This window comes from Sardina pilchardus, chromosome 6 (genome assembly GCF_963854185.1).
Source record: "Sardina pilchardus chromosome 6, fSarPil1.1, whole genome shotgun sequence".
Taxonomy (NCBI): domain Eukaryota; kingdom Metazoa; phylum Chordata; class Actinopteri; order Clupeiformes; family Clupeidae; genus Sardina; species Sardina pilchardus.
In genome coordinates this window covers 17,606,857-17,628,754 of record NC_084999.1, presented here as the reverse complement: position 1 = coordinate 17,628,754, position 21,898 = coordinate 17,606,857, and the positions used below count along the sequence as shown (strand labels likewise).

Genomic DNA, 21,898 nt, shown 5'->3' with positions numbered 1-21,898 from the left:
CGTATCCCACTCACAATCTATGGTCAGTCTATTCCTCTAATTACAGTTTTTATCAGAGAAACATTTCACAGGTGACCTGTCTAGCGAAGTGCAGGCAGTGTTTGTGGGCTCTTTGCCTTTGAGCGCTGGCATGTAGTACATATGATATCACAGAGGTTTCATTTGGAAACGGATACCTGCCAAGCAAAAAGGAGAAATGAAAAGTGATCCGAAAGATATCACTGCTCTACTTATTAATTCATAAGAGCCCCACTGTGAATTTATTGAAGTGAAAGGAGATCAAGTTTGGGCAACGGGTTGCAGGAGATTGTATTTGTAGAATACCCAAATGATTCTTTCCCCTTATTTTGCAAACAGAAGAACTTGTGCTTCAGAGCAATGCAGAAAGCAGCGGACACCAGCACCACTATTTGGATCATGCACCGACTTTTGTTGGTAAATGTGAACCATCTGTGAAACCAGATGAGTTTGAACTGACTGGAATGTAGAATATGTGTACAAGGAAGAGTAAAGTACGTATCTACAATAAAATATGATAAGGCTGATGATTCAACCTAGTAATCATGATCCATGTGATGAGTTTATCTAATCTTTTTGCCTCTCAATAGTTGGTGGGACAGATATAGCCTGACCAGGATTTTTTTACCAGCACTGCCAAGTGGAAAAGGTGAAATCCAAAAGGATAGTGTGTTGTGGATCTCTGTGCATGTGTGCTTGCCTTGGTGGAAAAGGTGCAATCCAAAAGGATGGTGTATTGTGAGTCTCTGTGCATGTGTGCTTGCCTTAGTGAATGGGCAAAAAATAACTTACACCACACATAAATAAGGAATCTATTTCTGAACTTACGACAACTCAAGATATTTGGTTTACCACACTCCAAGTAGAGGTGTGCATTAGCTGGACAGAGAGTCATTTTCTTTGGCATTCAACAGAGGTGGATGTGTAAACGGACATAGACCTAATTGCCTGCACACAGTATGATCCTCAACACCAGAGTTCCTTTTCACATGAATTTGAAAGTAGTTTCTGATCAAACAGAAAGCACATTATAGACACATTCAAGGGGGGAACAAAAGCATGACCACAGGCACTGTAGTGTTTAAATACAATGAGAATTTTATTCAAACGGTGCAAATAAAAAAAAAAGAGAGAAAACAATAAAACTAAAAGATAATCAGATGTTCTTTCTATCTAGATTGCACTGTCACACAGCCTGGGCTTGCCTCTGCCAACATGGATGGGGTGGGAGAGAACACGGATCACGAAGAAGGAGCATGACCCCATCAAACTACGCATGATGCAAAATATGGGGGACATACCCTTCTGCAACATGCCAAAGCTGCAGTTCCATGCAAACCAAAGCATCCCATGGAAGTAATTGTGAATGACTGTCAGGAAAATAAAAAAAGTACATACTTTATAAACCCGGCTCAGCTATACCTCAAACTTAGTAAAAAGAAAAGAATCCATGTTGGGACATAAACTGCGACAAGCTGAGTGCCTCAGTCAGGTCCTGTAAATTCAGTTGTATTGATTTCTTTATGTTTTACTTGTTTTTGTGATGAGATTGCAAATGAATTCGTGTGTAAAGGGGTGTATGTGTAATATGTATATGCATGCAAGTGTGTGTGTGTCTCTGTCTGTGAGTGTGTGTGTGTGTGTGTGTGCGTGTGTGTGTTATGAACGTCAGTGAGGCCCGTCTGTCTGACCAGTAGCCATATGTGAAAGAACATTCTGGTATTCCTAAAATTAAACAAACAAAATCTTCCTGAAAAAAAAAAACCTTCCTATAAATATATATTTCAAAACCACACCTTTTTTGTCAGGTCATTAATGAAAGTATTAGTTTGTTCACAAGAAACCATCAGACTGAAGAGCCTTTTTTTGTGGTCAGCCTCAATGGCCAAACAGAGAAAGGAAAGAAAAATCATTCCAATGAATACTGTCTCCCATCACCATTTTGACTACTGCAGTTTGGTATCCGTTCAGTTTAGTGTCCAACAATATACATTCTTTTCTTTAAAAACACTGTAAAACGTTTGGTATGGTTTACAAAAATAACTTGGAACATATTTGTACAACCTTGCGTTGTCTTTTCTTTTTTAATATAAAAACAAAAAAGTTTGCAGTCTTATTGAAGTTCAATGCACAATATTTTCTTTTAGAGTGCTTTCCGTTCTTGGAATAAATGAAGCCACTGATGTAAGCTAAGGTTACATTGTAGGGAGAAATAAACACTCAAGTTAGTTGCCATCAAATTTTCGACTTTTCCTTTTTTCACTTTTTTCACAAGTCCTCTTGATTGTGCCATTAAGCTGCAATACTTTTTTTGTGAGGGCAAAATAAGCCATTAGCACTTGCGCGCACGCACACACACACACTCACAATTTAAATAGAGACATGGTCATACACGGATTCTCACTGAGAATTAGCAGGGAAGGACAGAGCTGTAACAAAACTGTGCACACCACACAAAACCATCACCATGAGATCACTTCTAGAAACATGTCTGCCAGTTTGAAAAAAGATTGGTCTTTATTTTCAACAGAAGACAGATACCCTTTATGTACATTGCCGAAGCTCAAATACTCTCTAGATCAACTTTTTTTTAGACCTTTCTGATTCAATTCATAAATTGTTAGGTAAACTGGTGAAGTGAACTTATTGCCTATCCTCTCCATACTAAGGAAACTGATACAAGAGCGCCATCCACTGGGTATGGCAGTGATTGCACAAAAAAAAAGAAGTAGCGAGGCAAATATGAGAGCATGGCAACAATTTTTTTATACCCATCAGATGCAAGTCACTGTAAGTGTGAACGACCAAATGAGAATAGCTTTGTAATTTCCAGACCGCCAATTTCAAGGGTTAATATATCCATCTGCATTTGAAGTGCTTGCTTTACGATCAGTATGTCTGTGTAGTGTGGTTGGTAGTGATTATCACAGGGATCACGTCCCAGGTTATTTCAATTCTGTCAGCAATACGATGGCAAATAACAGTGTAATAATGCCAACCTACTCAAAGCTTTAAGAGTATTATTGTTGTGCAAAATTAACCGCACCACATAGCTTTGCTGCCTGTGAGGGTAATGTTTTGGGGTTATTTCCTTTCTCCCCCCCGTCCATCTTTGCCAGGTATTTCCGCCACCATGGCAGATCCTTAACGAGACCTTTGTCCATCAACCAACATGGCTGCAACTTCAAAACTCCAAAAAAGAAAGGGTGAAAGAAAGAGGAAAAATAACAGGCCTGAGAGAGGCCTCTGCCAAGCACATGGCATTAAGCACTGTTTGGAAACACACACACACACACACACACACACACACACACACACACACACACACACACACGCACGCACACACACACACACGCACACACGGTGTGATGGCCAGAAAAGCCATGCTCCCAAAATGGCTTCCCACAGATTTTAGAATTTGAAATAAATAAAAACGGGGAAACATCAGGCTTTTATACAGAGAGACAGAAACCCGTAGAGCGGATGGGCCAAGAGAAAAAGGCAACTTGGAAACAACAAGAGATGAGAGAGTGATGCCGTCATCCTCAGAGAACACATCGAGTTGCACTCGTGCCTATCTGTCAAGAGCAAGCAGGCCGCACCTCTCTTGACTGAGGAAGCAGACATCCCAGGTCCGAAATGACACACAGCATGCCGTATTCACACTGGGACACACACACACACACACACACACAAACACACACACACACACACAAACGCACATAACGGTCGGGACCTAAGAAAAAAAGTGCTTCATTTTTGTGCAGAAAGCCGCCTAGTGACTCGTCATGGTCACTCTCTCTACTTGGACATCACATCATGCCGTGACTCGAGCTTTTTTGAAGGTAGGGTATCGCAATGTTATGTATTATATCTTTTTTGCATGACAACTGGCATCAGTTTTGTCTGGTTTAATTTTACCGCAATATTGCTTAGAATATATCTGATTAGCCAGGCTAGACCCTTAACTAGACCTAATATGACACTAATGACCTTTTGTTTGCATATATATAGGAAAATATATATACGCTGACCACAGAGTTAAGCTAATTACGCTGACTTTTACAAGAATTCGATACTGGCTATTTGTTTGAAAAAAGCTATACTGTACCATCAGAAACCAGAACATTGAAACACTCTTTAAATACACCAATATTGAAACGGAGAATGAATATCAGTTTCTTATCAGAAAAAAAAAACAAGTGCAGCAGCTAGTTGACCAGTAGCATCTACATTTCTGCAAACACAGAATTTTTTGCCAAGAGTTTTATGCCACACTAAATATTCACCTCCACATTTGTTCTGTGATTATTAAGTGTCACAGGCCGACAGCCATCTTGTGACTTCTTTCCTTCGATCGTTAGCAACACGAATGTCGACTTAGAAATACCATCTGTCAGAGCATATCAGAGACGTGGTTTGTAGTGTGTGTAATGTCATGGAGAAAAGAACGAGTTCTTTTAGATGGCTGCTGGGCTGAAACAGTTCGACGGGGCCATCAGGCTGAGATGACAGAACAGGAGAGCACCGTGCCAAACCCACGTTTAGCCAAACATATATTTGCCGAGAATGCTTTGCTTTGCCAAACTTTGAACATCTGACTGACAGAAATACCGAAACCATTGCTATTTGATTTCACTGGCACTTGCTTAGTATTTGCAACAAATATTTTGATTTCAATGTTTTTTTTTCAATATTTTCTTTTCTCTACCCATAGAGGAACTATGAGATTCTTTGATTCATTGAAATAACTTTCGCAAAACCAAAACCTCAGTCCAGTGGTAAACAATCTACCCTTGGCTGACCTTTTTCTAATTGACCTACAGTGCCAAAGACTGTATGCTCCTTACAAAAAATAATAGATAAACAAGCAGTTCATGGTTGTGCTTCTCATATGCCTGGGGTTGTGTATGTGTGAGTGTGTGTTGCACTATTTGAAACGCAATTAAGCATGTTGCACTTTCAAAAAAAATTATGTCGCCTGCGGTTTACATTCACTCCACTAGGGGGAGCCAAAACAGAGGGTGACCGTAACAATGCTGAGAGAAGACTGCGGAGGGCCATTTCTCTCCTCCACATCTCAGGTCCTCCACAGACAGAGCCAAAGTCCCAATCGAATCCTCTTTCCCATCAAAGCCCGTCACAGTTAAGACTTGCCACAATCTCCACAGTCTGCATGGAGAGGGAGGACTCATCGTTCCAGTTCAAAAGGCAATGTCTGTGACGTTTTTTTTTTTTCCTTTTGAAGACAGAAGCCTCAGTTGCCCCCAGGTAAGCAGGCAGGCCGGCAGGCAGGCAGGCAGGCAGACAGGGCATGTAGACCATTTGCCGCACTTTTTCCCCTCACCGCCCCCCAGAAGCTCAGAACCTGTGGATGGTTGGCTCCGTTTCCCTTCTCTTGAGCTCCTCCCGATAGCAGTAGGAGCAGTAGTTGCTCGTCTCGGGGTGTCCGTAGAAGTTGCAGCTGGGTGTCCGGCAGCGGGTGGACTGGAGGCTGGCCAGGCCACCAGCGCTGCCCAGGGAGTAGTGCCGGACCGGAGGCGGACCGTTGCGACCACTGTCCAGGCCCGAGCGCAGGTCCCGGTAGCCGTTGCTGTACCCGCCGCCGCCTCCTACAGGCTCAGGGTCCAGCTCAGAAGGGTAGGTGGAGAAGCAAGGGTTGACCCTGGAGGGACTGGCCACCGCAGCAGGGGCGACAGGAGGGTGGTACTGGGGGTGGGGCGGATCTTGAGCCACGGGGCAGTGGCGGGGGAGGGTGGCGTACGACGGGAACCCAATGTAGGAGGAGGAGGAAGGGCCGGGTGGACCGCCGCCGGCTAGCTGTCGGCGAGTGTCCATGTAGCCGTGCGTGTGCAGGGACTGGGACAGAGGGGCCGGGGGCGGCTGGGAGAGGGCGGCGGCGGGATGCTCCACCAACGTGGGGCGCGGGATGGGCACCACGCCCGAGTACAGGTTGGGGCTGAAGACGGACGGTTTGAAGTTGCTAAACGAGCTCGAGGTTCCATCCGTCACCAGCTGCTGCTGCTGCTCCTCCTTCGCGCCTTCGTAGCCCACGCTGCCGCCACCGCCGCGGTATCCCAGGTCCATTCCTCCACCTTCCTTGCGGGGCAGCGTGCCGTTGGGGGTGGTCAGACCGGTCCCGCCTCTCCTCTCGGCCTCGCGCCGCTGCTCCTGCTCGGTCCTGAAGCGCTCCTCGGCGTCGGCCAGGTACCGCTGGATCATCTCCTCCTGGAAGGGCTGCCGGTTGCTCGTGGTCAGCTGCCCCGCGAAGATGTACTTGCGCTCGCCCTGCATGGCGGCCCGCAGGATGCCCAGGCTCACCTTCACGTCCGTGCTGTACTTGTACGGGTCCGAGTCGCCCGGGCTGCCCCCGACGGGCCGCTCGATGCTGGAGGATGGAGACCCTTTGCCGGAATCCTCGGAGCTGTGCATAGAGGGGGAGCCGTCCTTGCTGCCCTTGCGGCCCCTGAGGGAGCCCTTCTTCTTCTCCGTGCCCTCCCCTTTGCCCAACGTGCCGCTGCCGGAGCCCCCGGCGCCCCCCTTGCTCGTCATCAGGCCGCCCACGTTCTTCTTCAGCTTACTGCCCAGGCTCTTGCCAAAGCTGCCCAGCTTGTTGGCCACCGAGTCCGCCCTCTTCTTGTCCCGGTCCTTCTCCTTGTCCTTGTCTTTCTCCTTGTCCTTCTCCTTGTCCTTGTCCTTGCGGCTCTTGTCCTTGGGGGCAGAGCTGTTGCTGGACGAGCTGGAGGAACTGGAGGAGCCGCTGGGCTTCGACGAGGAGCTGCCCCCTGTGGTGGTGGTGCTGTCGCCGTTGCCGTTGGAGCTGCTGCTTACCGACTCCTTGTCGGACTCGCCAGAGTCCGGGGGACTGCGTGCCTCCTCACCAGCAGAGGCAGTCGGCGACTCCGGCTGGGCCAGTGGAGCCTGCTGTAAAGACACAGGCACAAAAACACATCACTGTCACTGTTATGATCAACTAGAAGAAGATCTATGCCTGCATAGCTGTTCTATTTATAGCTCTAGCATTAGAAGTACTTGTAGTAGTAATACAGTATTCTGTTGTCTGCACGCAAAGATGCATCTGCAGGAATTAACTGTAGGATTAACAGTCATCCTGTGCATTGCATAACATTAATCATGAAGAAAATCCATACAACATGCAACTATAGTAAGTGTAGTACAGTAAATATATGCCGGGATTATTTTGTAAACTGCATCATGCATCATGTTTGACCATGTATAGCTTGTTCCATAATCTCTACATCCGACTGAGAGTATCCTGAAAAGAGGTTTCCCTAGACACTGTTAACTGTAACCATTGACCCTCATCTAAAGCATGCAATCATTTATCAATCGCCTGTACCTCACAAGGCAGTGGTAGCCAGGTCACAGTCATGTAGCTGTGCAGGAGATGCAGCTTGGCTTCCAAGGAGAGGGTCACACTAGGGGAATACAAAGGGAAAAATAGGTTCCATTATGCTGATGACATGATGTTATACTGGAGATTGAAGGATTTGGAGATGCCCGCACCCACCCCTGTTCAACCATCATCCCCAAACCGAAACAAGTTGGAAGATATATGGTTGTAATTAAAAGAGCTACTACAACTACTGTCTGACCTCATTTCTCATTTCATTATTCTAAATAGAATTATTCTTGCATCGTTATAAACTTTAAAATACCTGAGCAGTACTCAATGCTAAGATCTGACATTCCCATGAACCCTAATTATAAGGTTGGATATCCAAAAAACTTAAGAATAGCACTACTTTGCCATGTGCCTCGATTCTTTTGCAGCTCTGTAATCAACAAACAAAGCCTGGTACAAAAGCCAAAGTTTAAAAATATCCTCTTGTTCTTCGCTGTGCTATTTCCAGACGGCTCCTTCTGCAGCAGGCTTTCACTGATAATCCTCCCTGACTGTCAAGGATCACTAATCAGGAGAGCAGGCTAATCATGGTTGGTGATAACCAGGTTTTGCAAGGGCCACCCCCTGCAGAGCAGACTGAGAACTTAAATGAATTAACATTCTTTTTAATGGTTTTTCCCTCCATTTACTTACTTGGAGTAACTGTTAAATAAACAAACAAACAAACAAACAAACAAAGAAACAAACAAGTAAACAAACAAAACAAATACCCAAATTAAATCAATGCCCCCTACATAGTTCTGGCTGGAGACAACATACCGAAAGGGTAGACGAGTAAAACATGAAGGATCACCACTATACCTGGCAAGCATGACGTTGTCACCATCGTCCTTCCCCCATTCCCAGTCCTTCCCTGGGTCCACAGCAAAGTGGAGCGGCAGCATCTTATGGTCTGAATCAGTCAGGGGAATCACCGCTACAAAGAGAACAAAAGAGGCAAAGCAGTTAAGGTGGGAAATCATGACTAACGTTCCCCTCACTTCACCCTTCCTTTACCACCTCGCCTTCCTAGAACAGGGAACTACAGGGAATCACTGGACCTAGAAGTAGCGGTCTTATTGGAGAAGAAAGAAGCTTAAACAACAAACTCTCTGAATAAGAGAGAGGCCAACAGTCTCAGCGAACAGTACCATTCACACTACTTGAATATGTCTGAAAATACTTGGGGGAAATGAACAAATGGAAAACCAACTAGAGTTCAAACCAGTCAAGGTTTGAACTCTAGTTCAAGCAGTTCTAGCAGTCAGACAATAGTTCAAGCAGTTCTAGCAGTCAGACAATAACTTGTGTAACAATTGAAAATGGAATTATATTAGTCTTGATGTGTTGATCAAAGTAAACACCATTATGGTAGACAATGTGGTATGGTAGACAGTGTAGACATTTTTTCTCTAAGCCACCTTTCTGCCACTGTCTCAACCAAAGGCAGTCGGTTAGAAATACCTCAAGGGGCAAACATCCACGGAATCCATTCAAATCTTACAGATAGGGTACACTGGGTGTACAACTGACATGTTCCACTCCTGGAGTGTTTAAAATAGCTCTGGAGGACTAGTCTAACTTTTAAAATATGTGTGCACCAGTATCATGTCCTGTGTAGACAGTTCCATTGACAGTGGAGGTTAATTTCTGTAGCTGACGCTCCGTAAACGGAACCCTTCAGTAACGTGCTCGGTGTAGCCTGCCTGTAGTGCTGATGAGGACTCTACCTTGCTCTTTAGTACCATCCTTCTGCTCCATGGACACCAGGGCAGAGAAGTGGGCCTGGTCGTAGGCCAGCACCAGCGGTGAGCGGTGGCACTTGCTAGCTGGGACTTCCAGGGGCAGGTAAATCCCTCCAAATGGAATCGGTGCAAAGGCTGGTGGGAGAGGAGAACAGAACAAAGCAGGTTAGCCTTTAGCTACCTCGGCTTCAGCCATTCTTTTTAGGAGGTCTGGCCAACACATCAGCCTCTGAAACTTTCTGAAACTAAACTTTTTGTCAGTCTTTGTTGGCTTTTCGCGGGTTGGGTCAGGTTGGGTTAAAAATCAGAGCGTAATTTTGCGGGTCGGGCGGGGCGGATTGGCTGTCACGATGGGTTGGGTTGGTGCGGGGTTAAAAAATCCTTAACCTGCGCATCACTAGGAGGGTGTGTTTGGTAGCTGGCTGCTTGTGCATGGGAAAGAGGCAACTCAAGCTGACAATCAAAGCAGCAGGATCGAGGTTGGCTCTTTCGGTCTTCCTTACCCTCTCCGCCCGAGTCCCTTAACATGGTGTCGGCCACCACCACGATCGGCCTTCGCAGCACATGGGCCAGAACAAACACATGGAACTCCTCCAGACTCTCGTACACCGGCTCCTCTGAGGATTCCGCCCTACACACACACACACACACACACACACACACACACACACAAAGTCATGATGAGTCAGCTAACCTCTCCTGCTTAAGCCAGCCAAATTCATAATTTATGGAAACTGCAATGGCTTGTCGCCATACAGAATACTTTGCATTTTGGCATGATCATGAGACATACAAGTGTTAGAATATGCAAGTGACTGTTGAAACTATGAAAGTGACTGCTAGTTGCCCATGTAGTGAGCCTGGATTTCTGCCCTGATAACGGTGGCCTACCCGTTGCTGCCGTTGGCGCTGTAGTGGATTCTGGGTTCGCTGGATGCCAGCTTCAGTAACTCGTTCCACTCCTTCTGCCACTCCTCCTCTGTGTACACCAGACCCGACTGCACGGACACACACAGATACAATTTCACACCTGCTCCTACGCACTTTACCAAGGCCGTTACAAAGCAGGTCACAGTAATTACTGACATAACACCGCAGACACACTTACACAAACAGGGGCCCGTCTTCCGTAAGATATACGCCACAGACACACTTACACAAACAAGACCCTTTTACATCATTTAGCAGAAGCTTATATCCTAAACATATCACAAGGGCCACCATTCCCTGTTCATTGCTAGTAACTCAGGGTTAAGTGCCTTGCTCAAGGGCACAAGGGTGGAAGCCGGGTATTGAACCCACAACTTTTCAGGCATGCTAATCCAGCTCCATAACCGCTACCACCACCCCAGCACCATTTCACAAAAAAACCCACCACAGACACACTTACACAAACAAGGACTCGTTTCCCAAAAGGTATACAAGTGTAACAACCTGACTAATACTAATACTACATGGCAGTGGTGCTCTAGGTACAATCTGACTAATACTCGCTGCATCAGTCCGTGCTGACGCTGACTGGGAGCTGGGACTGGGATGTCCGCAGAGCCGCGTTAGCTTAATAATGATGCATGATTGCTCCAGCCTCAGGGAGGGCTGGGAACGGGGTGATGTACGAGCACTGGGAGTTCTGACCTCTTTGTTCTGCATGGTCTGCTGCCACCGCCATCTGCGCCTCAGTGCCTCCCTCTCCTGGCCGTGGTCCATCAGTGCATACAGGGCCTTCCGCAGCATCAGGTCCCGGTCGTGGAAACCCCACATTCCTGCGCAGCGCAGCAGGGCACAATCAAAACCACCGAAAGGTTCAAAACAAAACCAACACGAGTCACTGGCGACAGGCGGACTTGGTCTGTGTTTTCTGGTGTGAAAGAACAAACACAGCTGACCAAGGGTGAAAGGGGTGAGATCCAGTGACTGGGTCTGAGGAACACGGTTTGGCACACTGGGAGACGAAAAAGAGACCACATGAGACGCCGTCTAGGAACGGATTAATATTCCTCTGATGGGGCTTAATGTTGCTGTTGGCTTTAATTAATTAGCTGCTGTTAATCTTCCCGCGGTCACTCCGGGTTGGCATTTTAACGCTTGGCAGCCGCGCCAAGCATGGCTCCCCAAGCCCCTGGCACCTGCTAAGGGTTCACCTTAAATGTTCCTGGGACCACCGGTAAAGTCTTGCAGCTCAATATTCGGCATTTATTTATAAAATAAATGCATAAATAAATAAGCCTTACCCAACGAGGCGGCGTGGAGCAGGCAGTTCCCATCTCCGCTAGTGGCCAGGGGAAGCAGGCTCTGGCAGCCTGGACCCACACGAGTCCACCAGTTGAGTCTCCCTGCAGGCACAAAACACAAAAGAGCTTCAGCTTCGGCTTCAACGCACAACTCGGTCCCCTTCTCTCTTCATGCTCTACTGTTTCTGTTTCTGGCTCTTGCAGTCACCGGACAAGAGCTCTACACTTTCACTTTCATCCTTCATGCCACGCATGGCTGTGTTCTAGTAAAGACACAATCAGCAACGGCGAGAGTCAGGCCACGACATTACATTATAGCCCATATGTGATATAGACAGCTAAGACTGTAGACATTTGACAGACCTACTACAGTATATTTCTCATTTGATACTCAGATATTGTGGTTCTTTAAACAGTGCATCTCTACAAGGTTGTATATGTCTTAAGCATGGCAGTGTTGTGACAACAAGGACAACAAGTACATCATATAATTTGCGATGGAATTGCTATCTAAAGATTAGCGAGACGATGATGCGATCCCTCACCGGCGTGCTCCAGCGCCACCATCATGGACTGCTCGATGAGGTCGCGCTCGATGAAGCCCCGGAAGTCCTCGCGGTAGACGGTGAGGTCGGGGAGCTGGAAGGTGCAAACGGGCGTGTCCAGGAGCGGCTCGGCACTGCCGCTGCCCACGCCCGTGCTGGAGACGTGCGAGCGCGCCAGCGACACAATGGTGGAGCTGGCGTGCGAGATGCCTCTGGAGAGACGCTTCTCGTTGGCCGCTGGACACACACACACACACACACACACACAAACAAACGCTATTACAACATGTCTGACCACTACTGTGTCACAGTCTAGGGCAGGAAATAAGCAATGACTTTAAGGAACAGTTTCAAATACTACAAAGGTTATGGAGGCGAGGAGTGAACTGTGCAGAGCCCAAGTTACTGTGCTGCCTACAAAGGGCACAAGCAGTGAATGGATCGCCGTCATAACATTGAGCAACCTAACTCACTGAAAAGATCCACTCCTGCTTCATGTTGATCGTCTACATTTATTCTAATAAATACTTAGTATACTTAATACTTATAGTCATAGACATTATAAATGTTACAGTTATGTTATTTTACTTAGCAGACACCTTTGTCAAAAGCGAACATGTTAAGTTAATGTTAAGCAATCACACAATACTATGAAGTCTTCTATCAAAACTGGGATACAAACATTCGTGATTTTGCAGAGATACCAAAGGTCATGAGGGTAGTGCTCGGCTGGTGTGCGGCTCTACAGCAGTAGTATCAATGTCAATGTGCAGTGACTGGCTGTTGACCTTTACAGTGCGAGTGGGGGGGGGGGGGGGGGGGGGGGGGCGAGCGAGCAAACGAGCATACCTTGCACCACCTCATCCTGCCGGTGCAGGAGCGGACGGCTCACTCGAGCCACCTCCTTTTCGGGGGGAGGGTATTCCCTCTCTTCCACAAACGAATACGTCAAGGTGTCCGTGTGCACCTGCCTCAGCTGCTCAAAGTCGCTGAGGGCAGCGGTCAGATCCCAGTTCTTGCCTGCGGGGCATAACAGACGCGTTAGGTCAGATCAGATTGGAGTCGAAGAGCAATCACCACACAAACAAGCCCAAGCTTCTCTTCCCGGGACACTAGGGGGAAATTCATAACTGCTAATCAGTCATGGTTTGACAGTGAATCAACAGAGGCGCGATTACTTATCTTTAAACCAGCGGCTGCTGACAAATCCAACCGGCTTCTGCTGTGCTGGTCAGGGAAGGCCGCCACGTTAGCAGGACAATGCATTTTTTTTAACCTATATTGCTTTATCTGCAAGGCGTGTTGCTAGGCAACCGAGAAAAAAAAAAAAAAAAAGGGGTGGGCAGCGAGCAGTGTCCCGACTTTACCTCACTGCGTATGGATTACCTAACTAGCAGCGTTGGCTGAGAGGCCGCGCACGGGCCGAGCTCGGCTAGGCTGGGGCTGGAGCTGCACAGCACGGCAGCGTTTACGCACGGCCCCTCTGCACAGCCAGAGATACGGATGCCCCCGAGCGCTCTCTCTATTAACAACAACTGTGTGAGAACAGATGAAAGGAGAACAGACAGGGAGGGAGAGGAAGAAGAGAAGAGAGGAGAGGAGAGGAGAGGAGAGGGGGAGGCGGGGGGACGGGAGAGGAAGGAAAAATAGAAAGAGTGCTCCGTGCTCCGGGGAGAGAGAGGACTACCTTCTAGTAGGTCTCGGGCCAATCCTGGTTCAGCTCCAGTAGAACGGACAAAGTCGGACAGGACTGCGTCCATATCCAAAGTCATGTGATCATGAATTTACAATGTGGCAGGCGGCATCAGGGGAGAGAAATGTAAGACACACACACACCCACATACACACACACACGCACACACACACACACACACACACACACACACACGCACACACACACACACACACACACACTGGGTCTTCAAAGGGGCCTCCCTTTACAGCCACACCTGGAAAAAGAGATAAAGAGAAGAGGGAAACAAAATATGAGTTAGAAATTTCCTGGTTCACCAACGGCTCTACAAAAGAGTGCAGGTAACTTCACAGCAACAGAAACAAATACACGTTAACAGAACACACTCGCACATAAACACACACAAACATAGAAACGGTCGATGCAGGGGACGGACACACACACACACACACACACACACACACACACACACACACACACACAGACAAAGCGTGTCTAAATCCAGACACACGCAAGTCCACATGCCTTTGGCCCCAATAAGATCGTCTGGAACAGTGCATTAGCATTCTGCCCATCACTGGGATTCACTGACCCTCACGGGTCACACGGCTATCTCATGACTGCGGCTGCTGTGTGCGCGGCTGCTCTGCGGCGAGGCTCAGGGCTGTTGTGCTGCCGCCCGGGCGAAAAGGCCTCGCTCAGCGGAAGGCAGCGAAACGGCATCATCATCACGCAAGCGGAACAACATGCCTGGAAATAATTCCTGTTCATCGAGCCTCGTTCGGTTTGTCTTTTATCCATTTACGTTACAGTGCTGTGAACGGACATCGACTCGAGTGGCTGTTCGAAGCCCACGGCCCAAACTACCTGGAGGAGGCACTTAATGGCGGTCTTTTGAATGGCTGACACTGCCGCAGTAAGTAAAGGCCTATTTCTATCCAACACAGAGAGATGGAGACACCCACGGCTGTGTGTGTGTGTGTGTGTGTGTGTGTGTGTGTGTGTGTGTGTGTGTCACAGCCTAGCCAATCAAACACTCAAGTGGCTATGTGGTGGGTCAGAACAGTTCCTCGGCCCCCTTTGCCATGCGTCTCCATGGCGCGTGGGAGCTCAACACAGTGGACCTTCTGTTCAGCCCACGGAAGGAACTGGAAGGAACGAGATGAAAAGGTGAGATCATGAACGGTGCAGTCAGGCAGCAGCCATCCACCCACCCACACACACACACACAGGCCTTAGTTTGCCACTTCCCAATCGCAAGCTGCTATGGAAACACTGATAAGGTGTCATCTAGGTGTCAATATTGACTCAGAGAAGCAACAATATTTCTATGGGGAACAGCAACAGGGCTCGGGTCATATGCCATGCTATGAGAACACGGTCCAAAACAAAGAGCAAAGAAAGCAAATTACATCGATCGTGCCCTGTATACTGTAGGTTGTCATTTACAACTTTAAGGGGCATTCACATACGTCGCTACTCGCACATCGCTCCTCGCTTTCGTTAACTGTCAATCATTTCTATTCTACATTCTGATTTGGTACTCGCTTCACTCGCTTCACTCGCATCGCTGGAAGTTAAAATTATTTTAACTTTGTACCCGCCCACATCGCATCGCTAGTCCTCGCATCGCCTGTCCTGGCCACATTCAGCTAGAACACATTCACTTTACATTGACAGTTCTCGCTCAGAGATGGGCGAGTAGCGACGTATGTGAATGCAGCTTAAATGTTCTGCATCACCAATGAAGTAGAAACAGCTCTGCTCAGTGGAGCAAACCCTGAACTAAGGTGAGCCTTATGGTCTGTGCAGACTGCACAATTATTTTATCTTCCAAGATGATCTTTTACGATTGACCCATGTCAGATTTGTCGATCACAGAACCATAAATGCTTCCTGAGTCTTGGTTTTAAGACTGGCCAGTGGCCACATTACAAGATCATGCAACTTTTGCGTCGCCTGCCGTCAGGGACCCTGTGTGATGTCAACATCGAGGCAAAAATTCTGACATGCTAGACTGGCCTACGTCAACATTGACAAATGTGACTGGCTGGTGCTCAACTAAAACTGACATGTAACTAGGAAATTGTTAGATTCAATGAAATAATAACTAGCACAAGACAGTCCCCTCTGTTTTTAGAAAATGGCTTCAAACGTTGCAAGTGGGCTTAAATGGTGCCTTGGCTCCAAGGGTATGTCTACCCTAGCTGATGCTTTTACCCAACGCAACTCAGAAAAAGGGTCTATCAAGGTATAATGTGTGACTAGGACATGTTACAGCATAAGTACTACTTGCATAGAAGTCAACAGAAGACAGGGATGGTCAGAACAAAGAAGGTTGTGGTACTGTATGTGTAGATTAAGTAGCAGTGCTAGGAGAGGAGGTAGTCTCGGAAGACTTGGGTCTTCAGGAGGTTTCTGAAGATAGGGAGGAACGTCCCTGCTCTGGTAGGAACTGGTAGAGCGAGGGTCTCCAACTTGTTTTCCTCCGAGAGTGACTTTGTCAACATGGACATGGCCGAGAGCTTTTATGTTAGTAGTAGTAGCGTGCCATTTATTTACATAGCTGATCTCCACCCAAACCCACTGAATAAGATTTGTATGTTTTTTAAAAGGTTGCTTTCAACTCATGTACCTCCTCTCTTTGTAGACCGTGAATTTGATTTCATAGAAATTTTAACTGAGTTATCAGATTTATGAACATCTTCATCAAGCCTTAAGAAACAGGTCGGGAGCTACTGGTAGCTCAATAGCTTTCAGTTGGAAATAAGAGTGTTTCACCAACAGGGGACCACAGGTGAGAAAAGTTTGGATTGCCGTGAGCATACAGGAAGTGTATCTAGCCATTGAGTCTATAATATGTCAACATCGCCCTCATCCAATCTTCAACTCCTCCTCCTCCTCCTCCTCCTCCTACCACCACCGAGTCTGAATCAAAATCGCCCTCATACCATCTCTGATGACTCCTCCTCCTCCTCCTCCTCCACCTCCTCCTCCTACTGCTGCCACCACCGAGTCTGAATCCAAATCGCCATCCTCGTCCCATCCTTCCAACTCCTCCTCCTCTTGCCACCACTGCCCCTCTGACTCAACCAACTTTCTCAAAGCCGAATGAGTCATGGGCTCTCTCCCTCAGCTTTCTTTTCTTTCCATTTGCTCCCTCTCTCTCTCTCCCTCTTTCCTCCTCCTCTCTATTCCTCTCCCCTCCTCCCACCACACAAAGACATGCCGCTTGTGTCCCAGATATGGGTGTAAAGGTACAAGTATTCACACCGAAGCGTTTAGGTACAGGACATTAGGTTCAATACAGATGTGTACTGAGTTTACCAAATACATCTTAATACAGTAATCAACAGTAGACTTTTTGCATACAGACCATGTTACAGGCTTACTGTACTGAAAATTAACCGAACCATGACTTCAATACAGAACCATGACTTCAATACAGAGGTATGTGCCGAATCTGGATTTTTGTGTACCGTTACACCCCTAATCCCAGACCAAACAAGTGATCAGAGAGCCTAGCCCCGAGTGATGCATTTTTAACCCTACAGACTACAGAGCTCAGGAATCTGTTGATGGGCCTCACTTCCCCCCCCCCCCCCATGTCTCCCTAACAAGCTGCTAGTTTCCCATCATCATAACAAACATCAAAAGAAACGGTGAGTGAGGTAATAAAAAAAAGAAAATCCTCCCCCTGAGAGTTATAGGATGGAATTCCTGGAACTACTTTAGAGTAGTGGTTTGTCAAGACAACTCTGGGACAGGTAAATAGTCCCTGTGATTTCATGTCACGGGCAAACATAATATTTAGAGTAAGGGCCTCACTGTGGCGATGGAGTGCTTACTTCAGTCGGAGACACTTAAGTTGTGAAACAAACAGCCGGCAGCATAGGCTGCACTACCACAGTTTCAGAACACAGCACGGCTCCAGAGGGATGAGTCAGCTTACTTTCTCCTGCAGGTTGAGCGCACGCACACACACACACGCACACACACACACACTCTCTGACAGCAACCTCTCCCTCTCTCTCTCACACACACACACACCCCTTTAGATGCTGTGGAAGTAGGCCGACTCCTGTCCCCACCCAGCGCCCCTCCCCTTGCAGTGCTCTGATAGGCCTGTGAGCCTCAGCAGGAGCTGCTAGTGGATGCCAGCGGTCAGAACTCAGAGCTGACTGGACGAGCCGTGGGGTTTTGTGTGCGAAGCGAGCAGAGGTCTTAGCACACAGACAAGAGGGGGGCCACCTCCCCACACAGCCACCACTCTCCACCGTCTTCACATCTTAGGGTGCAGGTAGTGGACACGTGGTGTCCGCAGACACTGCTCCACGCGACATCTAAAGAGACAGGGCTCATTTGTCACTCCAAAGTACAGGCTACTTGTGAATAGCAAAACACAAACCCACACAGTGTCCTAAATCAAAGATCCTTGATTGCACTGCTTTAACCCTCTCTGCCTAAATTGAATCCCATCCATCCGGGTGGCGCCTCATCAAAGGATATGTGCATAAAAATGTATTGCATGATGCACATCTTATCATCATAGCACGTGTCTTAGAACCCCTCTGATGTGTTGTCAGCATATCTACAGCACTGTCCCAAAGATAATGATACTGATACCTGGCTACATGTAAATTAACATCAAAATACCGTAATTTCCCGCCTATTAGCTTATTAGCGGCTTATACATTGATTTTGCAAAATTTCTTCAGCTATGAGGTAATATACAGGGACAGTTAATATGGTATCAATATGGTTTTGTTTCTTTTAACTCGCATAAAACACTGTCCTGCGGCTTATACACAATGCGGCTTATATGCGGGAAATTACTGTAAATATATGTATCTGAGGACGTAACGGTACATATCAATGATTTTGTTTCCGATTACAAAAGCGGACTTGCTGTCCAAAGTTCTCCCGCTCTAACCAACCTGGACCTATTGGCTGACGTGACCGACCTCTTTGGCTCAGCAGCTAATTTGCTCATTTTACTGTTATGGACACGTCAGTCGGCACACAGAGCCAAGCTCTCAATCAAAGATTTAAAAATAGTGCAGCAATGACTAAAGGCCTTTTGAAAATAGGTCTATTACAGTTATTAATTCAGTAGATGCTGTTATTGCCAACTATATCGCAAGGGATTACATGATAGTCCCCGGAGCAAGTTGGGGTTAAGTGCAGGGTCTGATCTCGGCTGAACAAAAACAGTTCATCAACATGCCACAACTACAAGAGGCATCCGTCCTGGAAGTCGCTTAGTATACCTGCCACACCTAAACAATGTCTTACCACCCCTAATGCCCCTCCAGTTTCGCATATGAAAATATTTGTAACTAAAATATGCTAACATTGACACTTTGGGCGAATCTCACAACAATTAACATGAACATAAATTCGAAAAAACGCAGATATCACATAATGTGAGCACTCTTGCTTGAAAAATGGTTCCACCCCCAGCTTCCCTTACAGACTGATATTCTAAATAAATGTTCACTGACGCGGCGACCACTGATTGGTGGGAGCATTCTGAAAAAATACACAAATACACGAATATCGTACCTTTTACCATCAACGCTGAGCCAGTTGCATGTCTATGCACAGTCAACACACAAAATGTTGGTGTTGTATGGCCTACGGTATGACGCAAACTATCATAAGCGACCACCGCACACTGTGCAGACAGTGTCTGCAGGAGTACACTTGGACATTCAAAAGGGTCGACAGATATGGGCTTTTCTAGGTTAATCTGCTGAATAAACTTGGATATCGGCTAATGCAGATCATATATATTAAAAAACCGCCTGATTAATCGGTCGACTGATTAGTCGGCCTATCTCTACATTAGACGCAGAATCACACTGCTACTGCCCTTCAGGCCTCTGGCGACTAAGGGAAAGAGTGCTGAGGCTGCACGTGGAGTGACAACCACACATCTGAAACAATCCCACATTGACGCAGGCCAGAGAGGAGAGGAGAGGAGAGGAGCGGAGCCGCACAAAAGAACACTGTAGCTGTGGAGGAGCAGAGATCATGTGTTTGTGGAGAGACACGCCTCAGAGAGAACGAGGCTCTGGAAGTGGCCGGGGCCAGCTTGCCAGCAGTGACTTCAAGCCAACGACCAAAGACCAAACCATGGACTTCACAATGCAGGCCTATGATACAAACACAAACATACAAAACAAAACAACAACAAAAACAACAACAACAACAACAACAACAAAAAGCCACACACACGCTGTATATACTGCTTTGTCATGCGTCATGGGGCAGTGTCTTGTCTCCAAATGGGAGTGTTGAGGACCACCATGACAGCATTTGTCCAGCGTCCACACAGCCTGTGTGAGCGGAGTGGCCCATGCAGCCCACCTCGGCCGCAGGACAATAGAGTTTAGCTCGGGCGGCAGGAAGGCACAGATTTTCTGCGCAGGCAGACCGGGCTTTTGTCCACTTACATAATGTGCGCCGCTGCCGCGGTCAACACGTGGGCCGCTTTGAGAAGCTGGGGATGGCCAGGGACAGACAGCCGAGGTCAGAGCGGTCGCGGCCATTGTGTTCTGCTGTGCCATGCGCTGCTGTTGTGCTCTGGTCAGAGAGAGCAGAGAAGCAGCAGTGGAGGTGGAAGGTGGGTACGTGTGTGTGAGTGTGTGTGTGTGTGTGTGTGTGTGTGTGTGTGTGTAAGTAAATCATTTGGGAGGGGGGGTTAGGGGGGGGGGGGGTGTAGAGCAGATGGAGAGACTAAAGCAGTGTTCACACAGAGATGCTTTTTTCCTCCTGGCATTTGACCTCAATTGTTCCTCTATGGAACGATAGCCTGGTATCACTGGACTCATTCAATTAATTTCACTTGGTGACGAGAGTCTGGAACCGGTCCATTGGGAAATGTTTCCAATCATGGCATCCTAATGGGCGTAGACTGTGGTTAGACAGGACCAATGATTCTTAATGTTATTTCCTACTGCGCCAATAACCTTTACAAAACTGACAATAAACCACATTGGAAATAAAGAAACAATGTACCTTTGCTGTATAATATATAAATGTATAGATTTTTCAAACTGCTGGCGTTGCTAAGTACCATTTAATTGCTTCCACTGCCACTTTCACTAACGAAAAGCTTTAACACTCAGTTCAACATCTCATAGCAAGAACACACACAACCAATTTCCACCTCATATTTTTTTTAGACAATGCTAGTGTCTATGTGAGAGAGTGAATGTTACCTCTATGTGAATAAACAACACATCCCCTAAAACTCCCAACAGACAGAGAGAGCCTATAATGAGCTCAAGATCACTTGACAGGCAGAAGCGAGCGGACCTGAGGGTAGACAACAGGTCTACAGCAACAGCGTGCGCGGCCTTCTGGACGGTGTGATACTCGGGGCCGGGCTGGGGCCAGGTGGCGGCAGACAGGGCAGGACTAACGGAACTCATGGGCGGCGGAGGTGGCGGCGGCGGCTGCTGCTCTGCACCTGATGCTCGCCTCGCCCGACATAGACACTACTGGGCTTGTGATGGGCAAAGCAGCCAACTTCTCGGGTTGTGACCCGTGCCATTTTCCACTGGGTCTCTCTGGTCGGTGTCTGGTAACCCTCCACTTCACTGCTCAGATGCATTTGTGAGTGTGTGTGTGTGTGTGTGTGTGTGTGTATCTGAGAAAGGAAGAGAGAGAGAGAGAGAGAGAGAGAGAGAGAGAGAGAGAGAGAGAGAGAGAGAGACAGAGACAGAGAGAGACAGACAGAGGGAGAGGGAGAGAGAATGAAAAAAGAGAGACACCATGTGTGTGTGTGTGTGTGTGTGTGTGTGTGTGTGTGTGTGTGTGTGATGGAGCAAGAGCACAGAGAAAGGAGAGGTGAGTGAGCGAGCGAGTACCAGAAAAAAAGGCAGCCGGCGGCATGTGTGTGCCAGAAAACCAAATCCTGTCGGTGAGCACACATTGTGTCCCAGTGCACTAGAGGTCAGATAAAGAGATGAGAGGACAACACAGCCTGAATCAACAAACACCGCGTATGCCCCACCCTCTCACTCCCAACACCCAATCAGCTCCCTCCACAGTCTTCATCTGGCCAATCACCTGTGCCCTTCACCGAACTAAACGCACTCCTTCCATTGTGTTACGATCAGGGCAACGCTATCAGCTTACATTTGTCCGATGCTTTAAACAACCATTACACACTCAAAGCAAGCAGATCTCGACAGAAAAGCAAATACAGGTGTGTGAGCGGGGCAATGGCTCGCTAATCATGTTAGATCAGA

General features: G+C 47.4%; 1 protein-coding gene across 2 annotated transcripts in view; it reads right to left on the bottom strand.

Annotated features, from left to right (window-relative positions):
• Positions 1-1,093: 1,093 nt before the first annotated feature.
• Positions 1,094-21,898, bottom strand: part of otud7b (OTU deubiquitinase 7B) — a 34,714-nt gene continuing 13,909 nt past the window's right edge. The window contains exons 2-12 of one of the 2 annotated variants that reach the window (XM_062538747.1): positions 13,632-13,893; positions 12,794-12,964; positions 11,945-12,181; positions 11,400-11,501; positions 10,804-10,931; positions 10,060-10,166; positions 9,672-9,799; positions 9,154-9,303; positions 8,246-8,360; positions 7,379-7,457; positions 1,094-6,942 (exon numbers count right to left, since the gene is read on the bottom strand). In XM_062538747.1, the coding sequence (XP_062394731.1) occupies positions 5,380-6,942; positions 7,379-7,457; positions 8,246-8,360; positions 9,154-9,303; positions 9,672-9,799; positions 10,060-10,166; positions 10,804-10,931; positions 11,400-11,501; positions 11,945-12,181; positions 12,794-12,964; positions 13,632-13,716 (2,865 nt within the window). In that variant the 5' untranslated portion in view covers positions 13,717-13,893 and the 3' untranslated portion in view covers positions 1,094-5,379. The remainder of the gene's footprint in view (positions 6,943-7,378; positions 7,458-8,245; positions 8,361-9,153; positions 9,304-9,671; positions 9,800-10,059; positions 10,167-10,803; positions 10,932-11,399; positions 11,502-11,944; positions 12,182-12,793; positions 12,965-13,631; positions 13,894-21,898) is intronic. The other variant, XM_062538748.1, reaches the window with a different exon arrangement.